We start from the raw sequence: 24,333 nt of genomic DNA on the forward strand, positions 1-24,333 counted from the left end.
TATTTACTTTAAACTTCCCATGGAAAGTGCAAACATTTATTAGAATTTTTTTTCTTATACCATGAGCATATACATATCTTCCTCTTTCCATTGATTTTTTTAGCTTCTCTTTTAAATTGGCCATTCTTAAATTTAGCCTGGTCATGGGTGTATGCATTAGCATATATTAACCTGGACTGTGAGGGTTCAAATTTGAACATAATGATATAAACAATTCATCATACTCATTGAAAATAGTAGATTAAAGTGAAAAAAAAAAATGCAAAAAAAATAGACAGATATAGAAACCTAAGAAGTGTATCAGCTGTGATGGACAACCAGATCTACAATCAACAATAACCTCTACAATAGGTTTATCCATGGCTAACTCCCTGCAGTTAACATGTGTCAGACAAGCAACTTCTCCATAAAGAATAAAGAAGCCTATATAAAATGTTATGAATCCCATTAATGTTGGAACAGTTACATTTATGACATGCTTTGTTTACTGTTATATGTGATGAGGCTGATACATACCTAATCTAAATTCCAGGGCTGGGAAAAAATTGCTATTGCAAGTGAAGGTACATAAAAACCAAATCTAGACCACCTACCTGAAATTAAGCTCTTTGTTACCAGCACTTATTAGAACAGGTGTATTTGGCTTAGGAAAGTCACAGACACATTGCTGAAACTGCAAATACCCATAATATTTGAGAGTTCTTGCCAAATCCAAGTACTGGAAAAAAGAATGCCAGGAGATAGTTGTTATTATTGGGTTAATCATGAATTTTAGTAGGTATTCACTAGTTTTTTTAAGATTTTAAAAGTGACTTTATGATGAGCACTATGGCTTCCCAATTCTACTGCCAAGCAAGCATTATTGATAATTTTCAATATGATGAGAGTTACTGCAAGCAAAACCTATCTAGGTACATAGATCCAGCTTTACACAAAAAACCTTTTAAAGCAATTTTTTATTCATACATACAAAATGACAAATTTTAAATTAATTTGTATTTTTCATGGCTAACAAACCTGAGGCCTAACATTAGGGTAAATCACTGATGCAATCATTCCAGTCATAATGTCCAAAGAGTATTGAGCATTCCCAAACTGGTCCAAATAAAAATCCTGTCACAAGGCATGCTGATGCTAGAAGGCCCACTATAAGGGTACAATGGGTCTCTTGCCTCAAGGTCAAAGGGATTTACTTAAAATTTTGCTATTAGTACATATCATTTAACCAGCACTTAAAAGTCTCATTATGAAAGCAAAAAATTTATTTACGTACCAGTAATTTAAATTAGGAAAAACTTACAACATCATTTTTCAAAATTAAAGTATAAAAAGTTCCACCTCAAAATATTTTTCATACTAACTAATTTAATTCCAAGTTAATCTAAATACTCAAAATTTCATTGAATTTCATAAAAGCCATGTCTGAGATATGAATATTTACTTCTTTAGAGAAGTTCTGATAAAATATCAACAGAAAAATGACTAATCATTATGTAACAATTTCAAAATGGTGATAAGAAACAGCTGATCTTTTCCATTAGTACACTTTCAATCCAGAAATAGACAATAGTATGTAACAGTTATCCTTAGAGTAAGGACAAATTTTTAATTGATTTGTCAACATTTTTCATAGCTAACAAACCCGAGGTCTTAACAGTATGATAGATCTTCTGATGCCAGCTAGAAACCAGTAAAAACAATCAGAAATTGTAAATGCAAGGAATCCGAGGCATCTGGCATCCAATATGTAGTTGAGGTGGAAGTGAGTCAGAGACCACGCTTGAACCTAGGGACTCATCAGTCATTCTTCCAACCCAGGATGATACATAAGAGGGGTGGCTAGAGGTGGGCAGTCAATGTTAAGACCTCAGGTTTGTTAGCTATGAAAACTACAAACTAATAAAAAAAATTTTCATCTGTTCACATGTGAAACAAACCTTCGGTCTTAACAGTAGGATAGACTCACACTTAAAGGGAGGTATGAGAACCCTGAACTGACTGGATGTTCGGCACATCTGATCATTCTTCTTAAAAATGAGAATTCTAAAGAAGAGGTCCTAAGCCTTTGGAAGGTTAGATATGTATGTGGATATCTAACACCCAGTCCAATGGGTTTAAATACAATGAAACATGTCTAGATTCATTGCATACATGGAAGACAAAAAAAAACTATATCTGTTCAAGCTACAAACCATGCTAACCGCAAGAAACGGGTTTGTCACCAACCCTCATTCCCCTTGCTGGAGAGAGGAGTAGAGGCTACTGAGAAGCATATTTGTATGTTGTATGGAACATAAAAAGTGCTGTAACAGTATGGCTGCAATGCTCACCTGCATCAAGCCAGTTCCAGGTATGATGTGTCTATTCTATACACCGTCTGTAAGTATCGAAGAAAGGAGAAAAGGGAAAGAAATTAGACCAGTCATCTCACTCATTCCCAACTCCAAACAGTCATCTTAGGCATGATACAATCTGTTCCCACCAGGGGCACTGGATGAGTTACACTTGTTGATCAGCCACCAATAGACCCAAGGAAAAAGTGTCCAAGGATCTGTGGGCAACATCCTCCAGGTAGATGATAGTGAAAGTGGTTTAATGCAGTCAGGAACCAGCACTCAAAATTCTATGAACAGATAAGTTCTTAAATGCCAGGGAGGAACCTATTCCTCCGATGTCATGTGCTTCTGTATGCACAGAATTGGTGACAGAACTTGATGATGAGGAGTAGGCTTGCCTAATCACCTCATGTAATTAAACGAAAGGGTATTCTAGGACACCTCTTTCTTGGCCTGGCCTGTGTTACCATAAAGTTTACAACACCTAGGCTCTAAGTGACGAGTCCTTTAGACAACAATGCAGTGTTCTGACAAAGCAGAGCAGAAACTCTTGAAGGTTGCTGAGAACAAACTCCACACCATAAGGAACGGAAAAGGAGGCACATCTGTCATCGTGAATCGAGGGAATCTAGGTCTTAGCCACAAATTCCAGGGCAAATTCGAAAGCTTCTGACCCCAACCCCTAGTGAGTTTACATCATAATCATAACCATACATCATAATCTCATAACTTAGACATTATAGAATAATAAATTAAGCCCTTTTTTCTCAAAATTTTGTTTAGTTTTTTTTCCTTAAATTTTTTCCTGATTTAAAGGGTTTATTTTTTTCCATAATGAAAAAATTCACATCTAGCAAAAAAATTACTTTTAGAAAAAAAACTTAATTTGATAGGATGTCTACATCAAGTCTATATATGGTAGTAATCCCAGGTCTTAATATCAAGTATCAAGGGAAGAGATAGAATTTGGAAAATGGTTATTTCCAGGATAAGTCACACTGGCGTCACAAAACTGAAGGTCAGAGGCAAAAATCATAAGCAGTTTGGCGATGTCTCAAGTCACCTTATTAAGTGGTATGAATGTCAAAGTCCTGTCCTTCAAAAATGGCATTAGCCGGCCAGCCCCCTTAAGTGAACAAGACTGCTCAAAGCTCTTGAACCACATACAGACTCCACAGGGCAAAGTAATGTCCACATCTTTCAGATGAAGAACTAATCATAAGGAAGCCCTGTAGCCCTTGCCAGTATAAACTGAAAGAATTTCCTCTGTTCTGAAAAAGATCTGGAAGATCTTTAACTACTGAAGGAAACTCCGAGCGGAGAGAAATCCCTTCGATGACACCAATTACAGCAGATGGCTCACCCTGTATAGCCTTACATATGAGTTGCTGCTCCACAAGAAAGATCTCTTGCTCAAAAGAAACACTGGACAGACTCCAGACATGAAGAGATAAAGATCATACTGATTGGTGGTATCTCTCCACATGAGGTTGGCAGAGAAGGCTGTGGTAAGGTGGAATCCCTCTCAGCAGCTGAGAGCACAGAAAAAGACCCTGGAACCAAATGCTTGGGGCCACAAGGAGCTACTAAGGTCATTCTAAGACTGGGAAACTCATTACTCTGTTCAGGACATGATAGAACAGGCAGAACGAAGGAAATGCGTAACCTCCAAGGTTGTTCCCAGTATGCAGATGGGAGTCATCTGCACCAGTGAATGGATCAGGGACCATGAACAATAGACCTCTGGCTTCCTGTTGAACAATGTGGCGAAGGGGTCCAACATGGGTCTTCTCCAAGCAAACAGAGGAGACAATAGGATAACCCAAGGGGATGTATTATAAGATGCCCTTCGCAGATACGTTCTAAATATCCTACTGCCAACTTTGGCACTGTCAAAGGAATTGCACTGTAGACAAAGGAGATGTCCTTATACTGCCAAAGGAACATGCATTTTCAACAGAGGAGATGTCCTATGAGGACATCCCCTATGATGACACAAGTTCAATATGCGACTCAACCTAGATGTCCTGTGATGATAGGACATGCTCAGATTGTTGCAAAATCATCACTTACAGCTGGAAGTTTTAATTTTTCTTCAGTCATCTAATCATGATAACAGTCTTTTCTTATTTTCACTTTCAAACTACAAAAATACTGATATCTACTAGGCAGAGTGACTGTAAGTAAAATTACCAATGTCCAACTAAAATGGATAGCATTTTTTTTATTAAATATGCTATACGATGTGCCCTATACGCCAAAAATCACAGTAATCCAAAGCATCACAATCATAATGGGAATAAATAGTGCTTACAGTGCTGTTAATGGCACCATAAGTCCAGGTAATGGTGCTGTAAATCCACATGCAGCACTGAAAAATGATATTGTTAAACTACAATAAAGTTTTGTACATACTTACCTGGCAGATATATACTTAGCTATAGTCTCCGACGTTCCCGACAGAATTTCAAATCTCGCGGCACACGCGACAGGTAGGTCAGGTGGTCTACCTTACCCGCCGCTGGGTGGCGGATGTACGAACCACTCCCGTAAGCTTGTCAGATTTTTCTCTTCCACCTGTCTCCTGAGGGGAGGCTGGGTGGGCCATTAATCGTATATATCTGCCAGGTAAGTATGTACAAAACTTTATTGTAGTTTAACAATATCATTTTTGTACATGAACTTCCCTGACAGATATATACTTAGCTGATTGGCACCCTTGGTGGAGGGTAAGAGACAGCTCAATAATACAGGTAAGACGGGAAACAACTAATGTTGTAGGATATAAAAACCTTGGTTCTCACCTTTTCAGGATGAAGACTTCATAGATACTATCTCTGAGTCTGCATTGCCTGGAGAGCTACAGCTAGACGTGACCTGATGCTGAAAGACTCTCGGATCTACCACTGGGATATGTGATCCCCTATTGTGGTAGAATCCAAGTCGGATGCTGTTAGAGGGACCTTGTCCGCTTACCTAACAGATCCTTACCACTACCTCTGCAAGGAGCCAAAACCCACCAGACCACCTAACCAAAATACAAAGGGTTAATATTACGACAAAAAGAGGTGCCTCCTGCAACCTCTTTCAGACAACCAAAAAACAACAATATAAAATATAGGGTAACATATAAAAAATTTACACAGGATAAGTTTCAGCTCCCTGCCCCAGCACCGAATCCGCCGATACGAAAGGACCCAAGGCGAAGCATTTATCATATGTGATTTTTACATCACGTAGGTAGTGGTTTGCGAAAACCGATTGGCATCTCCAAAAAGTCGCCTCCATCAAGTTCCGCACAGACATATTTTTTCTGAATGCAAGCGAAGTTGCGATGGCTCTCACCTCGTGAGCTTTACACTTTCAGTAGTCTAAACTGATCTTCCTTACAGGCAACATGTGCCTCTGTAATAAGGCTTCTCAGAAAAAAGGAAAGAGCATTCTTCGACATGGGTCGAGTGGGGTCCTTTACGGAGCACCAAAGTACATCTTGATTAGCCTTAAGTTGTTCCTTCCTCTTAAGGAAATACTTCATAATTCTCATAGGGCAAAGAGTTCTTTCAGGCTCTTCCCCTACTAGAAAAGATAAACTACGAACTTCAAAGCTCCTGGGCCAAGGGCGTGATGGGTTTTCATTCTTTGCAAGGAAACTTGGAAGAAACGAACATACCATAGAATCTTCCTTAAACCCTACATTGCCCTCAATAGCTTGGAGCTCACTCACTCTTTTAGCTGTAGCTTGGGCAAAAGGAAGATAGCCTTCTTCGTCAAGTCCTTGAAAGAGGCTAAGCCAGGAGGTTCGAATCTAGACGATCCAAGGAATTGTAGGACTACGTCTAGATTCCAGTTCGGTACTACACCTGAGGACGCTTAATGGTTTCAAATGATCTAATAAGATCATGCAGGTCCTTATCATCGGATATATTTAAGCCTCTATGCCGAAATACCGCCGCCAACATACTGCGGTATCCCTTAATAGTTGACACAACCAGATGACATTCTTCTTTGAGGAAAATAAGGAAATCCGCAATTTGGGTCACAGAGGTACTGGAAGAGGAAATGTTCTTCCTCTTGCACCAACGTCTGAAGACATCCCACTTTGACTGGTATACACGCAAGGTGGAAGGTCTCCTCGCTGTTGCGATTGCTTTAGCAGCTGCTGCTGAAAAGCCTTTCGCTCTGACCAAACTTTGGACAGTCTGAACCAGTCAGACTGAGAGCGAGGAGATTTTTTTTGTGGTACCTTTGTCGAAGTGGGGTTGTCTGAGTAGATCGCTCCTTAGCGGGAGCGATCTTGGAAGGTCCACCAACCATTCCAGTACCTCTGTGAACCATTCTTGGGCCGGCCAAAAGGGAGCGATTAAGGTCATTCTCGTTGAATCGGACTCTACGAACTTCTTGATAGTTAGCCCAGGATCTTGAAGGGGGGCAAACGCGTAGACGTCGAGTCCGTTCCAGTCTAGAAGAAGAGCATCTATTGCTACTGCCTCTGGATCCGATATCGGAGAGCAGTAAGGATCCAGCCTCTTGTTCTTTGACGTGGCAAAGAGGTCTATGTGTGGCCTGCCCCATAACTTCCACAGGCTCTGGCATACATCCAGATGAAGGGTCCACTCTGTGGGAAGGACCTGATCTTTCCTGCTGAGGAGATCTGCTCTTACATTCCTTTCTCCCTGCACGAACCTGGTGAGAAGCTTGATTCCTCTTTCTTCTGCCACAGAAGAAGGTCTCTTGCTGTCTCGTACAGGGAGAAGGAATGCGTCCCCCCCTGTTTCCTGATGTATGCCAGAGCTGTAGTGTTGTCCGCGTTGACCTGCACTACCGATCTTCTGACTTTGGGCTCGAAGCCTTCAGAGCCAACCACACAGCCATCAACTCCTTTCTGTTGAATGTGCCAGGCTACCTGGTCCCCCACCCAGGTACCTGACACTTCGTTGGTTCCCAGAGTTGCACCCCACCCCATGTCCGACGCGTCGGAGAACAACACCAGGTTGGGGGTCTGTGATTGAAGAGACAGTCCCTTCGCAAAGAGGTTGGGATCTGTCCACCATAAGAGATGTTTCTTGATGTCCTGGGATAACGACGGGAGGGAGAACGTCAAATCCTGAGAACGACGACTCCAATTCCGATGAAGAAAGAATTGGAGCGGTCTCAGGTGCAACCTTCCTAGGGAAACGAATTGCTCCAGAGAGGAGAGTGTCCCCAGCAGACTCATCCACTCCCTCACTGTGCATACTTCTTTCCCTAAGAAGGTTGTTACTCTCTCGAATCCTCGGGCTATCCTTTCCTGCGAGGGAAAAGCCCGAAAACTCAGAGAGTTCATCTGTATCCCGAGATACACACACTCTTGCTCGGGAATTAGTGATGACTTCTTGAAATTGACGAGAAGTCCCAAAGCCTTCGTCAATTCTAAAGTTACTTGTAAGTCCTTCAAACAACGATCTTCTGAATGGCCCTTATTAGCCAATCGTCGAGGTACATGGATATCCTCACCCCTTTCAAATGAAGCCATTGAGCCACATTCCTCAAAATCCCCGTGAACACTTGAGGGGGCCGTCGACGAGGGACCGAAACACAGAGCCCTGAACTGAAAAATTTTCCCCCCCATCATGAATCTGAGAAACTTCCTCGAGGAAGGATGGATCTGGTACGTGGAAGTAAGCGTCCTGAAAATCCAAGGAAACCATCCAGTCCCCTGGACGAAGCGCTGCCAGCACTGATGAAGGCGTTTCCATCGTGAACTTCTTCTTTTCTACGAAGAAGTTCAGGGCGCTTACATCCAACACCGGTCTCCATCCCCTGAGGACTTCGGAACTAGGAAAAGGCGGTTGTGAAGCCCGATGAATGATGGTCCTGGGTCACTAGTTCGATAGCCCCCTTCTCCAGCATCTGATCTACTGCTAGATGGAGAGCTTGATTCATGATGGGGTCTCTGTACCTGGCCGTCAGTTTCCCTTGGGATGGTCGTCAAGGGAGGTCTTTCGACGAAAGGGATGAGGTAACCTCTCCTCAAAATAGAAAGGGTCCAAGGATCCGCCCCTTTTTGGGCCCAGACTTCTGCAAACTCTAAGAGTCTGGCGCCCACCGTTGTTTGAAGGACTTGCAAGTTATTTGGGGGCTTTAACAGACTTGGCGAAAGTCTTACCCCTTCTTGAAGGTCTACGACCTCTAAACGTAGAGGTTCTTGATGAAGATGCCCCTCGAAAGGGTTCTCGAACACTTGCCTTTTCCTTCTTAGCCTTGGTAGGGAAGGAAGGGCGAGGTTTTCTTGCCAACTGTGCCAAAAGGTCCTGGGTGGCTTTGGCCGAAAGTGACCTCGAAATGTCCTGCACTCGATGTTTCGGGAACAACTGAGTAGACAGAGGAGCAAACAGCAAAGAAGACCTCTGAGCATGGGAGACCGACTTCGTTAAGAAGGAACAGTAAACCGACCTCTTCTTCACGATGCCGGCCCCATAAAGGGAGGCGATTTCACTCGCTCCGTCTCTTACTGACTTGTCCATACAAGACAAAACACACATAAGATCATCTGGTGAAATTGACTCTGGCACTTCAATTTTCTTGGCTAGGACTCCCAACGACCAATCAAGGAAGTTAAATACTTCTAGCACTCTAAACATACCTTTGAGCAAATGATCCAATTCGTTCATTGCCCAAGTCGTCTTAGCAGAGTTAAGGGCAGTTCTCCTTGTCGAATATACAGTGCCGAAAAATCCGAATCAGCCGAAGACGGTAGACCCAATCCTAAGGGCTCTCCTGTTTCGTACCAGAAACCAGCGCGTCCTGATAACTTCGAAGGAGGAAAAGCGAACATCGTTTTCCCCGCTTCTTCTTTGGAAGCCATCCAGGAACCAAAACTCCTCAGTGCCTTCTTCATAGAAAGAGTTGGCTTCATCCTCACACAAGAAGAACTCTTCGCTGTCTTCGCCGTTGAAAAAAAAGTGAGTGAGGAGAAGGAGGAGCCGTAGCGTAAGGAATCCCAAAAAACTTGTAAAAGTAGCTCTGTAAAGCTTCTTGTAAGAAGAGACAGCAGCAGAAGTGTTCGGTTCCTCATCCGAACCTTCTAGGACGTCTTGTCGAGGCGAGCGCGGAAGATCCTTAGGTGACGAAGGGATCCTAGCAGGAGTTGAGCGAGAGGTTGGAGAACGCCCTCTCTTAGAAGAGTTCACATCCACTGGAGAACGATGAGAAGATCTGGGAAGTATACGATGAGACTCCCTCTTCGAGGTATACGGAATCTCAGCCGAAGGAGGAGTAGGGAGGGCTCCTACTCCGAGAATTCTCGGAAACATCCGCAGGGCGCTTACGAGGAGGCGAGCGCCTACTATACTCTATGCACCTATCCTGGGGCGAGCGGCTGCCAGGAGAAGAGCGCCTATCTGAGAGCAAGAGCGCTTGCGCGGCTCTCCATACCTGTCCAGTTGCGTACGATCAACGGAAGTTCGACTGGAAGGCGAAATGCGCCTACTAGGAGAAGGCTGCTTGCGAGACTCTTGACGTCTAACAGAGGGTAACATTCAGGAGAAGGGCGCTTCAAAACTAACGAGCGCCTACTTGGAGAAGGGCGCTTCCGGGATTCCTGGTGCCTACCAAGAGACAAACGGTCAGGAGAAGTGCGCCTAGAAGCGGGAGAGCGCCTACACGGAGAAGGGCGCTTGAAAGACTCTTGTTGTCTGCCCTTAGGAGAATAATCAGGAGTATGACGCCTTAAAAGAGACGAGCGCCTACTAGGAGAGCTATGTGCAGTAGGCTCTTGGCGCCTACCTTGCGGGGAGCGGCTAACAGTAGGCCGTCTATCATGCACACGACTCCTACCAGACTCTAGATGCCTGTCAGGAGAGAAGTCACGATCCGATACTCGAGGAGAGTGACATCTGGAAGAAGAACGCCTACTTGTATAAGGGCGCCTTCTATAATCTTGAGGCTGCTGAGGAGAAGTCTCACGCGAGGGAGTTGAAGAAATCGCGTGATGAGCAGGTGCAGTGCGCTTACCGGAAGCGGGAATCCAATCTGGAGAAAAAACTTCTTTCTCCATAGAGCGTCCTACCGATGTTTGGCGCCTTGAAATTGAAAGAGAGCCAGGCTGAGCGAGGGCGCTCACGCGAGTGAGGGCGCTCCCGCGAGCGAGGGCGCTCACGCGAGCTCCCCACCTTCATACGAAACCTCCCCATATGAAGGAGAACGATCCTCTGAAGAGCGGCGCCTAGATCTCTTGATCGGAAGAGAAACGTCCTTCTTCCTACTGTGATCTAACTGCTAGAGAGTCTGCTAGCGCCGTGATCTGAGCTTGAAGTCCCGCGAGTACTCTCGTAGGAGAATCTTCTAATTCTTCCTCGGAAAGCAAGGCGCCGAGCGCGGAGCGCGAGAAGAAGAACGATCACAGGATTTCTTGTGTTTCTTCGCCTCCACCGACGATTCTTCCGGGAAAACCTCCGGACTAGAAGCCAAAGGACTGCAGGGAGCCTTCCAAGCCCTCTTCAACGGGCGCGACGCATCCGGGGAGTTCCAACCTCTCTTCGGAGAGGGAGACGACGAAGAGGAGAAGCATTGGCGTAGGAGCTCCTTCTTGTAGCGATCCGAGGCAGCCTGGGAGCGTACTTCAGGATCTGCCGAGGGGACGCCTGACCGGTGGGGGCTCTCCCTAGCCCTCCTGCGGCTTTCGACTTTCCTACTCCACTGGAACTGGGAGTCTGGAAGAGGTCTAGGCCTAGAGGCACTAAGGAGCCGGTCAGACGCACCCTCCACAACACTGGGGACACTGCACTGATCACTAACACTCTCCTTACCTTCCAACTGACGAATCTTCTGATCCACAGAACGATTCTTGGCTTTCAGAGCTGCCGCCTCCGAAGGCGAATCTCCGGCTTCGGTGCGGGGAGCCGGGGCTGCAACTTGGGAAGAAGGTTCTAATTCTACGTTAGTACTATTAGGATCCACATCCAACTCACTCATTCTAGATCTGCTAGAACTTCTAGAGGAAGCCTTACGCACTCTATCACGTTCCAACTTCCTAACATAAGAAGAGAGAGCCTTATATTCTTCTTCATTCAATCCCTTACATTCACTACAAGGGTTAGCAAACGCACAATCATTCCCCCTGCATTTCATGCAAACCGTGTGGGGGGTCTACCGAAGCTTTCGGCAACCTCACCTTACATCCTTCATTCACGCAAACCCTAAACAACACCGAAGTTTTAACTACCGATTCTAGATCAGACATCGTTAAAGAAAATCAAACTCAAAATCAAACCGGTCCACAATCAGCGTATGCCAAGCCAACCAAACAAAGCGAATACGTCACCAAAAGAAGTCCAAATTAACTCCAGGCAAGCGAGAATCGAAAACTATCGAGAGGAACCGACAACAGTTGTTATCGTTCCCGCGACAGAGAAAAATCTGACAAGCTTACGGGAGTGGTTCGTACATCCGCACCCAGCGGCGGAATAAGTAGACTGGACCACCTGACCTACCTGTCGCGTGTGCCGCGAGATTTGAAATTCTGTCGGGAACGTCGGAGACTATAGCTAAGTATATATCTGTCAGGGAAGTTCATGTACAAAAAATCTGAGTTAATAGTGCTGTAAGTCAGGAACAACATAACCCGAACCTGATGTAACCCCTTGTGAGTTTATGTCATAATCTTACCCCTGAAGTTCTCCAACTCTTAAAAGGAAGCCAAGGTCAGAAGGAAAACTGTTTACAAAGTCAATTTCCTCTAAGACGATTGACGCAAGGGCTCAAATTGAGCTGGAGTGAGGCTACTCAGTACCAGAGTAAGGTCCCACACAGGAGGTCTGAGCTCTCTAGGTGAACAAGACTGCTCAAAACTCTTGAACCACATATGAGACTACCCAGGGCAAAGTGATGTCCACATCTTTCAGATGAGGAACTATTCATAAGAAGCCCTATAGCCCTTGCCAGTATAAACAGATAGCACTTCCCTTGTTCTGAAAAAATCCAGATGATCTTTATCTACTGAACAGAAACTCTGAGTGGAGAGAAATCCCTTCTGTTGGTGTTTCTGCATATAACGTAAGATATGCAGCTAAAACAAATAATTTTGTATATGTATATCCGTTATACAATCTGTGCGCATGTATCACGTGGTACGTACACGTGACATGCTATGACGTCATCACAAGGAATGTCGGCCGTGAATGATTGGACCTGCGGCAGTCTACTATGAACAGCGAGTTAGTAACATTCAGCTGGATAGCTTTTTTGTGTTTAACACTGGTAGCAGAGCGTGGTTCGAGAGATCATAATGGCGTCAAGCAAGTGGCCACTTAAGTTCAGTGATGAAAGCGCATATGAAAGCTGGAAAAAGGACAGACATATGGTGTGAACTGACCGAACTGCCGAAGAGCAAATAAGCACTAGCTATACACCTGTCCTTGGAAGGGCGTGCCAGAGTGGCAACCTCGGAACTGGAGACAAGAGATCTAAAAAAAGAAAATGGTATTTGAGTGTTAAAAATCTGCTGCTAAATCTGGGAGCTAAAGTGTGTACACTTGATCCGGCGCTGTTTTGGTTACGTGACGGCAAAGCTGAAGGAGTGGTGTGCATTCATGTTGATGATTTTTTGTGGGCAGGAACACCAGAGTTTAAGCGACAAGTGATTGATCAGTTGAGAGAGACATTCACCATAGGGAGCTCAGAGACTAAGGCCTTCAAGTACGTTGGAATAAATGTTGTATCAAACAAGAATGGCAGCATAGCTCTTGACCAGTTTCAGTATGCACTGACCTTGAAACCAATACCTGTGAGTAGACAACGGGCTGCGGTGAAGTCTGCAGAGCTGTCTGACTCAGAGAAATCAGAGTATAGAGCTATGATTGGACAGTTAAGCTGGATTGCTACTCACACCAGACCTGACATTTCATTTGACGTGTGTGAGTTAAGTGGGTTACGTAGCAATGCAACAGTGTCAGATTTAATGCGACTCAACAAAGTCATAGAGAGAGTAAAGACTGATAATGTTAAATTGTATATGCCAAGGATGAGGAATCTTGAAGAGTGTCACCTCGAGTGTTTTTCCGATGCCTCGTTTGCCAACTTGAAAGGAAATGGATCACAAGGAGGATTCGTGATTTTCTTACGGGATAATGATATGGAGAGATGTCCAGTCTTCTGGCAAACAAGAAAAATCAGAAGAGTGGTCAAGTCCACCCTATCAGCTGAAACAATGGCGCTTTTGGAATGTGCAGAGACTGCAGTATACCTGGCTAGAATTCTATGCGAAATTTCTGGAAGTAGGAGCATGAAAATAAAATGTTTCGTTGACAATAAAAGCCTCGTTGACGCTCTTCATTCCTACAAGAATGTGGAAGATAAGAGATTGAGAATTGACATAGCTGTTTTGCGAGACATGCTAGAACGTGGTGAAATTACGGAAGTGGTCTGGGTAGATACATCACAGCAACTGGATGACTGTCTGACAAAGAGAGGGGCGTCGACCGAGCGGCTACGTGCTGTGGTCAGCAGAGAATGAATGGAGACGACAGCAGTTAAAACTCTCCTTCCAAGACAAAGAAAGAAAGAAGGAGAGTGTTAGTGTTTCTGCATATAACGTAAGATATGCAGCTAAAAAAAAATAATTTTGTATATGTATATCCGTTATACAATCTGTGCGCATGTATCACGTGGTACGTACACATGACATGCTATGACGTCATCACAAGGAATGTCAGCCGTGAATGATTGGACCTGCGGCAGTCTACTATGAACAGCGAGTTAGTAACATTCAGCTGGATAGCTTTTTTGCGTTTAACACCTTCAATGACACCAGTCACAGCAGACGGTTCATCTTGTATACAGCTGAAGAAGATCCTCTGAAGTAGCCTTATATCTGAGTCGCTGCTCCACAAGAAAGATCTCTCGCCTGAATGAGATACTGGACAGGCTCCAGGCATGAAGAGACAAAGATCATACTGATTGGTGGTATTTCTCTATGAGGTGGCGGAGAAGGTTGTGATAAGGTGGACTCTCTCTTGGCACTGCTGAAAGAAGAGAAGACCCCGGAACCACCCACTTGGCACTACAAAAAGCTACTGGGGCCCTCCTAAGACTGGGGAACCCATTACAGACAGTCCCTGGTTATCGGCAGGGGTTCGTTCCAACAGCTTCATGATAAGCGAAAACTGCCGATAACCAAAAATCGGCGATTTACAGTGCTTATGGTGATGATAACCAGTTAATGGCACTTCTGATAGGTATGTATCAGCACAATATAACCAAAAATCAGTGCATTATGGTGCCAAAAATCACTGATTTTCGGCGCTAGACAAGCACTATAAAACCGGATCACCGATAACCGGAGACTGCCTGTACTCTGTTCAGGACATCATAGAAAGGAGTTGTCTGCCCCAGGGAATGGATCTGGGACCATAAACAGTATACCTCTGGCTTCCTGTTGAATTGTGTAGCAAAGGGGTCCAACAGGGGTCTTCTCCAAGCAGACAGAGAAGACAATAGGATAACCCAAGGGAAGTTCTATGCAGATACATTCTAAATATCCTACTGTCAACTTGTGCACTGTCAAAGGAATTGCACTGTATACAGAGGAGATGTCCTTATACTGCCACAGGAACTGCATTTTCAACAGAGGAGATGTCCTACGAGGAGGTCAACTATGGAGACATACGTTCAGTATGCTACTCATCAGAGATGTCCTGTGATGATAGGACATGCACAAATTATGGCAAAACATCAAATCCTCACTCGCAGGCTGGAAGTTTGAATTTTTCTTTAGTCACCCTATCATAATAACAACATTTTCTTACCTTCATTTTCAAACTACAAAAACACTGATATCTAGGTAGAGTGACTATAAGTAAAATTGCCAATGCCCAAATAAAAAGGTGCACAAGATCGTACAGTTTCTTGTCACTCGATGAAAGCTGAACAAAACTGCCTACAAACCCTTTAGAGATTTTTTTTATTAATAATATTATAGGATGTGTCCCCGTAAGCCGAAAATCACCGTAACCGGAAGCATCATGATTATAATGGGAATAAATAGCACTTACAGTGCTGTTAAGGTTGCTGTAAGTCCAGATAATGGAGCCATAAATCCTTGTACAGCACAGAAAAATCGGGGTCAATGGCACCATAAGTCTGGAACAACGTACCCCGGGGACTGCCTGTAACTAATTTTCAATAATTTCTTAAAATTCAGCTATCACAGCCATCCATAAATGGGGTGAACAAAATTGTCCATAAACCTCTTTGAAAGTACAGTCTCCGGGGTAAGTCATTCCGGACTTATGCCATCATTAACCCAAATTTTGCTGTGCTGTATGTGGATTTATGGCTCCATTATCTGAACTTACGGCACTTATGGCACCGTTGACGGCATTATAAGTGCTATTTAGCCCCATTGTAATTATGATGCTTCGGGTTACAATGATTTTCGGCTTACGGGGACACATCCTACAGTATTTTTAATAAAAAAATCTCTGAAGGGTTTGCAAGCAATTTTGTTCAGCTTTCATTGAGTGACATTAAGAAACTGTACGATCTTGTGCACCCTTTTATTTGGGCACTGGAAATTTTACTTAAGTCACTCAACCTAGATATCAGTGTTTTCATAGTGGTGCTTATAGCTACACTAGTTTCTACAGTACCTATCATGATGCCTTTTCTGGAAACTTGTTTGCACCCCTAAATTACTGTTCTAATCTCTCTTTTACCAATTTAAATGTTCTCCATAATCACTCTAGATTGAGGTCATTACAGATAATTCAGTCCCCAGTAACTAAAGTTTCTTACCAATAACAAGAATAACAAAGGAAAAAACAGTCACAGTTGCAAAAAAAAAAAAAAAAAAAAAAAAAGTTCCTATCACATAGAAAAGTTCCTATCTTTTAACAACCATTTCCAGTTGTTACAGCCAGCAATTCATCTCTTAGTCTATTGCCTTCAATTAGCCATAATGCCACAAAAAATTGTAGATCATACGAATGTAATAAGCTTTAAAAGAACAATAATAGGGCCAAATAGGGACTTCCACAGAGTATTTCAGAATGACTATATACATTATTACTTATTCCATGTTGTTAAAGATTAAACTGGCTTTATGCCAGCACGGGCTCTTGCTCATAGAGCAGCCCGTAGGCTTATTGCAGCATCATGTCCAAGTTAATTGTTAATAGGTTGTTAGAAAATTAACAAAGGAAATGCTAATGCAATTACAGATTATTCATTCCTTAAAGTACCACAGAATAATAAGCCTTTATTCACTTTAAAAATTATTCAAAATATTTCATTCTTAGACAGGAGGAGGTAGAGAGGAAAGCAGAATTATATGGATGTGAGTATGGAAGTGGGGAATCCCTCTAGAGAGGTAGTCATCAACCACCATAAATTATACTTATTTATGCCTTTCATATTACTGCACTTCCATATCTCAACCCTTTGATCCATGGAAATACAGTTTGTAAGATTGTATGAGCCCCCCAAATTAAAAAGTGCTATGGTTAAAAGTGCAAAAAAAAAAAAAAAAAAAAAAAAAAAAAAGAATTTTAAAAGCCCTTCGTTTTTTGTGTATGGAAGCTGTGCATATATTTGTAAAACATAACACATGGGATACTCCAGTTATGAGACAGTTTAAGGAACTATTTCAGGCATATCAGATGGATGTTTATAGTAGTATATAGCTTAAAGGTAAGACCTAGGTGAGTCTGAAACGAAACTTGGTATAAGAAAATATTGTTAAAAATGTACACTGTACAGTAATTACAAATACACACTAACCTCTTTCTTGGCTCCTTTAGCCTGGAGTGCTGCTAACTGTCTCTGGATCTCACGATTTGTTAGAACCCACCCTCTTTCGACATCTTGTACTGTTTGAGCATATAGCAAGTTTAAACCAACTCGATCATTCATTATCAGCTGGTCTATGCTGGGGTCCCAATAGCTGAAAGTGAATGCAAAACAAAACATTATTTCAGTAAATACCAGAAATTCTAGTAACTGTTTCACAGTATCCACATTTGTTTTATCAGCCATCAAGTTCTCACATAACTGACAACACACAAATCCACTGCTTTTGTCCTATTTTACTTCCAAAACCAACATAATAAAGACTGAAACAACTACCCCAACACCAAAATTCTCCATTAATTATTTTCTTGTAGGGCAGAATCCCAAAGTTACTCATTAAATATGTTTACGTATACAATTTTCATTGAAAGAAAACTATGCTTACTCTGTACTAAACCAGAAGGTACACGGGAACTAGTATTTTCTATAGCATGTGAGCTGCTATTGTCTGAAGCAATATAAATGGAAGATGTGTTTTTCATTTTTAATAATTGTGCACTCCAAGAGTTGAAAAAAGAACCTTTCATTCACCTTGTTTACCAATTGTCAAATATGTTGATCCTTTCAGCTTACAGTCTTAGATTACGCCTTCCATCATGTAGTCTTGCATACACTGCATTATGCCATTTATCCCAAACATGACATTTTTATAATAAAATAAATTTTTTATATACTTACCAAGTAATTACATAGCTGTAAGTTTCAACTCTGCCGCAACTCAAAATTTGAAAATTTTTGGAAATCGCAAAAGCGCTCTTTGTTTTGGGTGTAGGTCACTAGCCTCGCCCACTTTTGGGGAAGAACAGATACATGTAGCTAAAGCGATCAATTTGTTTGTGCTCTATGTCCATAAGTGGAGAGGTGGGAGGGCTCCCATTATATAATTACTTAGTTAGTATACGTACAAGCAACCCCTGGTTATCAGCGGACTCAGTTATTGGCAATCCGGTTTTATGGGCTTGTCTAGCGTCATAAAATCGGCGATTTATGGCGCCATAACGGGCCGAATTCTGGTTATTGGCGCCATAAATGCCATTATGGTGCCAAAAATCGCCAATTTTCGTTTATGGCAGTTTTCACTTATCGGCACACCCCGGGAACAGAACCCCCGCAATTACCAGGGACTGCCTGTATAGAAAAATTTATTTCATTACACAAATGTCATTTTTATATACGTAAATTACTAAAATAATTACATAGCCGAATTCCACATTGACAGGAGGTGGGATATATGGACATACACTTTTCCAAAACTAATATTTAAACAGAAAGTTACTTGAAATAGTAAACTAGCTAACTTTGACAGATGCTTTTCGCAACCTTACCTGGTGAGGGAGCTACAGCAGGTAATTACTGCCTCTGGTCGTTGCTCCTCTCAACATGTGTCACCTCTACTTTTAGTGGGTGAATAGCAAACATGGGGTAATTCTGCTTGTTGCTAAAGCTGATAATTCAACTAATATAAATAAATACCCCTACCCTGGACGTAGTATGATACAGAGCAGAATTAACACCTACACCACAATGAAAAACCATCACCAAAAAAACTTTCACCAAAACCCATCCACAAAAAGACAATGATTGGAGGGTACTCTGGTAAACAGCACCTCTAGACTTCCCATGACAGATTCGACTACCTTTATCAAGGCGAGGAGACAGTTAACTAGGAGGGTTACTCCTATCCTTTCGTTACCCAGTACCACACCAGTCATAGAGAACAGACTTATCATACTGCACTTCTTGTAAACTGTTTCGACATCCCAAAGATAATGCGCAGCAAATACTGATCAACATTTCCAATATGTAGACTGCAGGATTGGGAAGAAGAGAGAGGAGAGGAGAGGAAGATGGAGAGAGCGAGAGAGAGAGAGAGAGAGAGAGAGAGAGAAGGAGAGAGGGAGAGAGACGAGAGAGAGATAGAGAGAGAGAGAGAGAGAGAGAGAGAGAGAGAGAGAGAGAGAGAGAGAGGTTCCACTTACAAGCAAGTAGGTACCATTTCTTGATTATTTCTCCATGCTCTTCCTGAAGACGTTCAGGAAGAGCATGGAGAAATGGTACCTACAGGAACCCCGCCCAGACACCCAGCAGAAAATTAATTTTTTCTACAAGGGTACCTTCCATCGGCGATATAAAGAAGATGAGCGAGCCCTACGGGAAATAATCAAGAATCACGTTTCCCCGACCGACAACAACAAGCAGATCAACTTGATCATATTTTATACAAGTAAAAAAACATGCACTGTTATTATGAAGAATAATCCCGCACCATCGCAGGATCCCTTGAAGAGGACGAACGTCATCTACAGATACACGTGCCCAATCCGAGGATGCCTCGGAACTTACATCAGGATGGCGTCAATGCGCCTCTCCAAGAGGATCTCCTGTCACTTGCAGGAAGGAACAATATTTAATCATCCAAGGACTGCACATAATAGAAGAATCTGCCACAGCGACATCGTCGGTAACTTCGAGGTTATCGACCAAGCACCCGATCTACGTCGTTTGCGAATCTTAGAAGTGCTGCACATCGGAAGGGAGAAGCCCAGTTTGAAGGTCACACAGGAGACCTTCCTCCTCCCCACCGCCGTCAGGAGAGCAGCAGACAACGCCCCACAACGACCATCACACCAGAGGGATCCTGAGGATGATAGAAGCGTTAGCTCTCATCCTGAGGGTGATCGAAGCTCAAGCTCTCGCCCTGAGGACGACCTGGTAGCACACCCTTCGAGGGGGCCTCCACCATCACCAATAAGGATGAGGCTCTGCCCATGATGAGGACAGCAAACCAGCAATGGACTCCCTGATGACATCACTCGTGACATCACAGGTATTGCCCAATGAAAAGTGAGGTACCCATTTCTTCAAAACCACTCGAATGCAATAAATAGCGTGAATACATCTGAGACAGACCACTGCACTCAGCGATCCCGTCCCGAAGATGGCCAAACGAGGTGGCCGAAACATGTAGACGCCTTTAAAAACCAGAAACTAAGAAAAAACAAGGAATACCGGATAGCCCCCTGACTACTATGGCCTGTTCCCGACCTACGAAACGCACCTGTATACCTGTTGACGACCCCAGCCTGTCCCTGATAACCAGTTTGCCTTGACAACACCACCCCGAAATTCCGTTGACAACCTACAGCACGATGAATATTGGACAGCTGCTTCATAATACCAGCGTGCCAGAAAGACAAATCATAAGGAGAATTGAAAGAATATTATACAAAATCAATTCTGTGAATTCTGCCATTATTTTTAATAAAACTTGTTTGAAAGAAGGTCTGTTTCCTGCATACAATAATAATAATAATAATAATAATAATAATAATAATAATAATAATAATAATAATAATAATAATAATAATAGATCAGAAAACCAGGAAACATATGACAATATGATATTGTTATTTTACAATAAAGTTTTGTACATACTTACCTGGCAGACATATACTTAGCTTACGTCTCTGACGTCACGACAGAATTCAAAACTCGCGGCTAACGCGACAGGTAGGTCAGGTGATCTACCTTACCCGCCGCTGGGAGGCGGGTGTAAGAACCATCATACCTTTCTTGCCAGATTTTTTCTCTCTTATACCTGTCTCCTGAGGGGAGGCTGGGCGGGCCATCAATCGTATATGTCTGCCAGGTAAGTATGTACAAAACTTTATTGTAAAATAACAATATCATTTTGTACATGAACTTTCCTGTCAGACATATACTTAGCTGATTGACACCCTTGGTGGAGGGTACAAGACAGAAAATAACAAAGAAAAGGTAAACAACACCTGTTGTAGGATAAACATAACCTTGGTTCTTACCTGTTTAGGCTGAAGACTTCATAGATACTGTCTATTAGTCTGCATAGCCATAAGAGCTACAGCGAGGGCGTGACCTACAGCTGAAAAGACTCTTTGGGTCTACTAATGGGACTTGATATCCGCTTACTTAGTAGAATCCAAGTCGGATCATGTCAATGGGGGTTCGCCCTCTTCTATGACAGAACCTGTCCACTACCAACGCAGGGAGCTTCAAACCAAATCCGATCACCTAACCAAACTAATGTTATTAGCATTACGAAACGAAAAAAGATGCCTACCTGCATCATTTTTCATACAACCATATGAACTCAATTACCAAAAAAAAAAACAAGGGGAAAAAACTACTAAGGATATGTTCCAGCTCCCTGCCCCAGCACCGAATCCGCCGATACGTACGGGCCTAACGCGAAGCACTCGTCATACGTAATACTGACGTCTTTTAGGTAGTGGTTGGCGAATACTGAATTACATCTCCAGAATGTAGTTTTCATCAGATTCTGAAGAGACATATTCTTCTTAAAGGCCAAGGAAGTTGCTATTGCTCTCACTTCATGAGCCTTGACTTTTAAGAGCTTGAAATGTTCTTCATCACAAGATCTATGTGCTTCTTTCACAACACTTCTAATGAAGAAAGACAGCGCATTTTCGACAATGGTCTGCTGGGGTCCTTTACAGAGCACCATAGTCTGTCCTCAATGCCCTTAAGGGTTTTCTTCTTCTGAAGGTAGTATTTTAAACTCCTAACAGGGCAAAGCGTTCTTTCAGGTTCCTCCCCTACTAGGGCAGACAAACCACGAACCTCAAAGCTCCTTGGCCAAGGATTTGAGGGGTTCTCATTTTTTGCTAAAAACGAAGGAAGGAAGGAACAAACCACGGAATCTCCTTTGAAACCTACCCTTCCTTCTAGGGCATGAATCTCACTAACCCTTTTAGCAGATGCTAAAGCCATGAGAAAGAGAGCTTTCCTCGTGAGATCTTTGAAGGAGGCTAAATGTGGTGGTTCAAACCTAGCGGACCTCAGGAAGCGAAGAACCACATCCAGATTCCAACTTGGAACTTCGTTCGAAGTTTTCTTGGAAGATTCAAAAGATCTTAATAGGTCATGAAGATCTTTGTCATTCGAAAGATCTAAATTCCTATGTCTGAACACCGCAGCCAGCATGCTACGGTATCCTTTGATAGTAGATACTGCCAAACCGCATTTTTCTCTGAGGAAAACTAGGAAATCTGCTATCTGAGTTCACAGAGGTACTGGAAGAGGAAAACTTCTTGTTCCTGCACCAACGGCGCAAAGACGTCCACTTCGACTGGTAGACTTTAAGGGTCGAAGGTCTTCTAGCTGAGGCGATAGCCTTAGCAGCTTTTGTCGAAAACCCTTCGCTCTGACAAGACTTTTGACAGTCGAAAGCCAGTCAGATTGAGAGCGGGGAGGTTTCTGTGATACCTGTCGAAGTGGGGTTGTTTGAGCAAATCTTGTCTTTGTGGAAGTGCTCTTGGAAAGTCCACCAACCATTCCAGTACCTCTGTGAACCAATCTTGGGCGGGCCAGAACGGAGCTACTAGCGTCATTCTTGTCCTCTCCGAGATAGCAAATTTCTTGAGGGTTTGTCCTAGTACTTTGAAGGGGGGAAAGGCGTAGACGTCTAACCCTGTCCAATCTAGGAGAAACGCATCCACTGAAACTGCTCCTGGGTCTGAGATCGGGGAGCAATAAAGTTCGATTCTTGCGTTCTTTGCTGTTGCAAAGAGATCGATGTGAGGTCTGCCCCATCTTCTCCACAGGTCTTGGCATACTTCTGAGTGGAGGGTCCACTCGGAAGGCAGGAGTTGATTCTTCCTGCTCAGGAGATCGGCCCTGACGTTCCTTTCTCCCTGTACGAATCTGGTGAGAAGACTGATTTTCCTCGTTTGAGACCACAGCAGAAGATCCCTTGCTGTTTCGTACAGGGAGAAGGAGTGCGTCCCCCCCTGTTTCTTGATGTACGCCAAGGCTGTTGTGTTGTCCGAATTGACCTGCACTACTGCATTCCGGACGTGGGGTTCGAAGGCTTTCAATGCCATCCAGACTGCCATCAACTCTTTCTTGTTGATGTGCCAGGACACCTGATCCCCCTTCCAGGTGCCTGACACTTCTCTTGTCCCGAGTGTCGCTCCCCAACCTGCCTCCGATGCGTCGGAAAACAACACATGGCTGGGGTTCGGCATGTAGAGAGACATTCCTTCCACAAATCGAAGTGGGTCGTTCCACCACCGAAGGTCTCTCTTGATTCCTCTTGAGATCTTGAAGGAGAACTCCAGATCTAGGGAGAGACGCCTCCAGTTCTGGTATAGGAAGAACTGTAGAGGCCTGAGATGCAACCTTCCTAGAGAAACGAATTGCTCCAGCGAGGAGAGTGTCCCCAGCAGACTCATCCACTCCCTCGTTGTGCATGCATCTTTCTCTAGGAAGGTCGTTATTTTCTCGTAGCAACGAGCTATCCTCTCTGGCGACGGAAAAGCCCGAAAAGCCAGAGAAGCTATCTGAATCCCCAGATAGATCCTCTCTTGACTGGGGATTAATTGAGACTTCTGGAAGTTCACCAGAAGTCCAGCGAACTTGCCAATGTAAGGGTCTTTTGAAGGTCCTCCAGACATCTTTCTTGAGACTCTGCTCTGATTAGCCAGTCGTCGAGATAAAGCGACACCCTCACTCCCTCCAAATGTAGCCACTACGCCACGTTCTTCATTAACCCCGTGAAAACTTGGGGTGCAGTTGATAGGCCGAAGCACAAGGCCTTGAATTGGAAGATGTTTCCTCCCATCATGAATCGTAGATACTTCCGTGAAGAAGGATGGATCGGCACATGAAAGTAAGCGTCCTGAAGGTCTATAGACACCATCCAGTCCCCTGGACGAAGAGCCGCTAACACTGATGAAGTTGTCTCCATGGCGAACTTCCTCTTTTCCACAAAGACGTTCAGGGCGCTTACATCCAACACCGGTCTCCATCCTCCTGAGTTCTTCGGAACTAGGAACAGTCTGTTGTAAAAGCCCGCAGAGCGGGGATCTTTCACTAGTTCTATAGCCTCCTTCTCTAGCATGAGATCTACTGCTAGAGAAAGGGTTTGATTCATGATGGGGTCCTTGTACTTGGCTACCAACTCCCTCGGAGTTGTCGTCAATGGTGGTCTTGACGAGAAGGGAATGAGGTATCCTTTTCTGACAATCGATAGGGACCAATTGTCCGCCCCTTTGTGGGCCCAGACGTCGGCAAATTTCAGTAGTCTGGCACCCACTGATGTCTGGAGTCCTTGACCGCTATTTCTTCCCTCTGACTGACTTCGAGAAGGTTTTACCTCTCTTAAAAGATCTAG

General features: G+C 43.6%; 1 protein-coding gene across 1 annotated transcript in view; it reads right to left on the reverse strand.

Moving 5' to 3' along the window:
• LOC135220448 (sorting nexin-17-like) overlaps positions 1-24,333 on the reverse strand; it is a 191,612-nt gene that overhangs the window by 77,884 nt on the left and 89,395 nt on the right. Inside the window, exons 6-7 of the mRNA XM_064257592.1 lie at positions 17,091-17,253; positions 594-718 (exon numbers count right to left, since the gene is read on the reverse strand). Coding sequence (XP_064113662.1) covers positions 594-718; positions 17,091-17,253 — 288 coding nt within the window. The remainder of the gene's footprint in view (positions 1-593; positions 719-17,090; positions 17,254-24,333) is intronic.

The sequence above is a fragment of the Macrobrachium nipponense genome, chromosome 20, assembly GCF_015104395.2.
Source record: "Macrobrachium nipponense isolate FS-2020 chromosome 20, ASM1510439v2, whole genome shotgun sequence".
In the NCBI taxonomy this organism is placed as follows: domain Eukaryota; kingdom Metazoa; phylum Arthropoda; class Malacostraca; order Decapoda; family Palaemonidae; genus Macrobrachium; species Macrobrachium nipponense.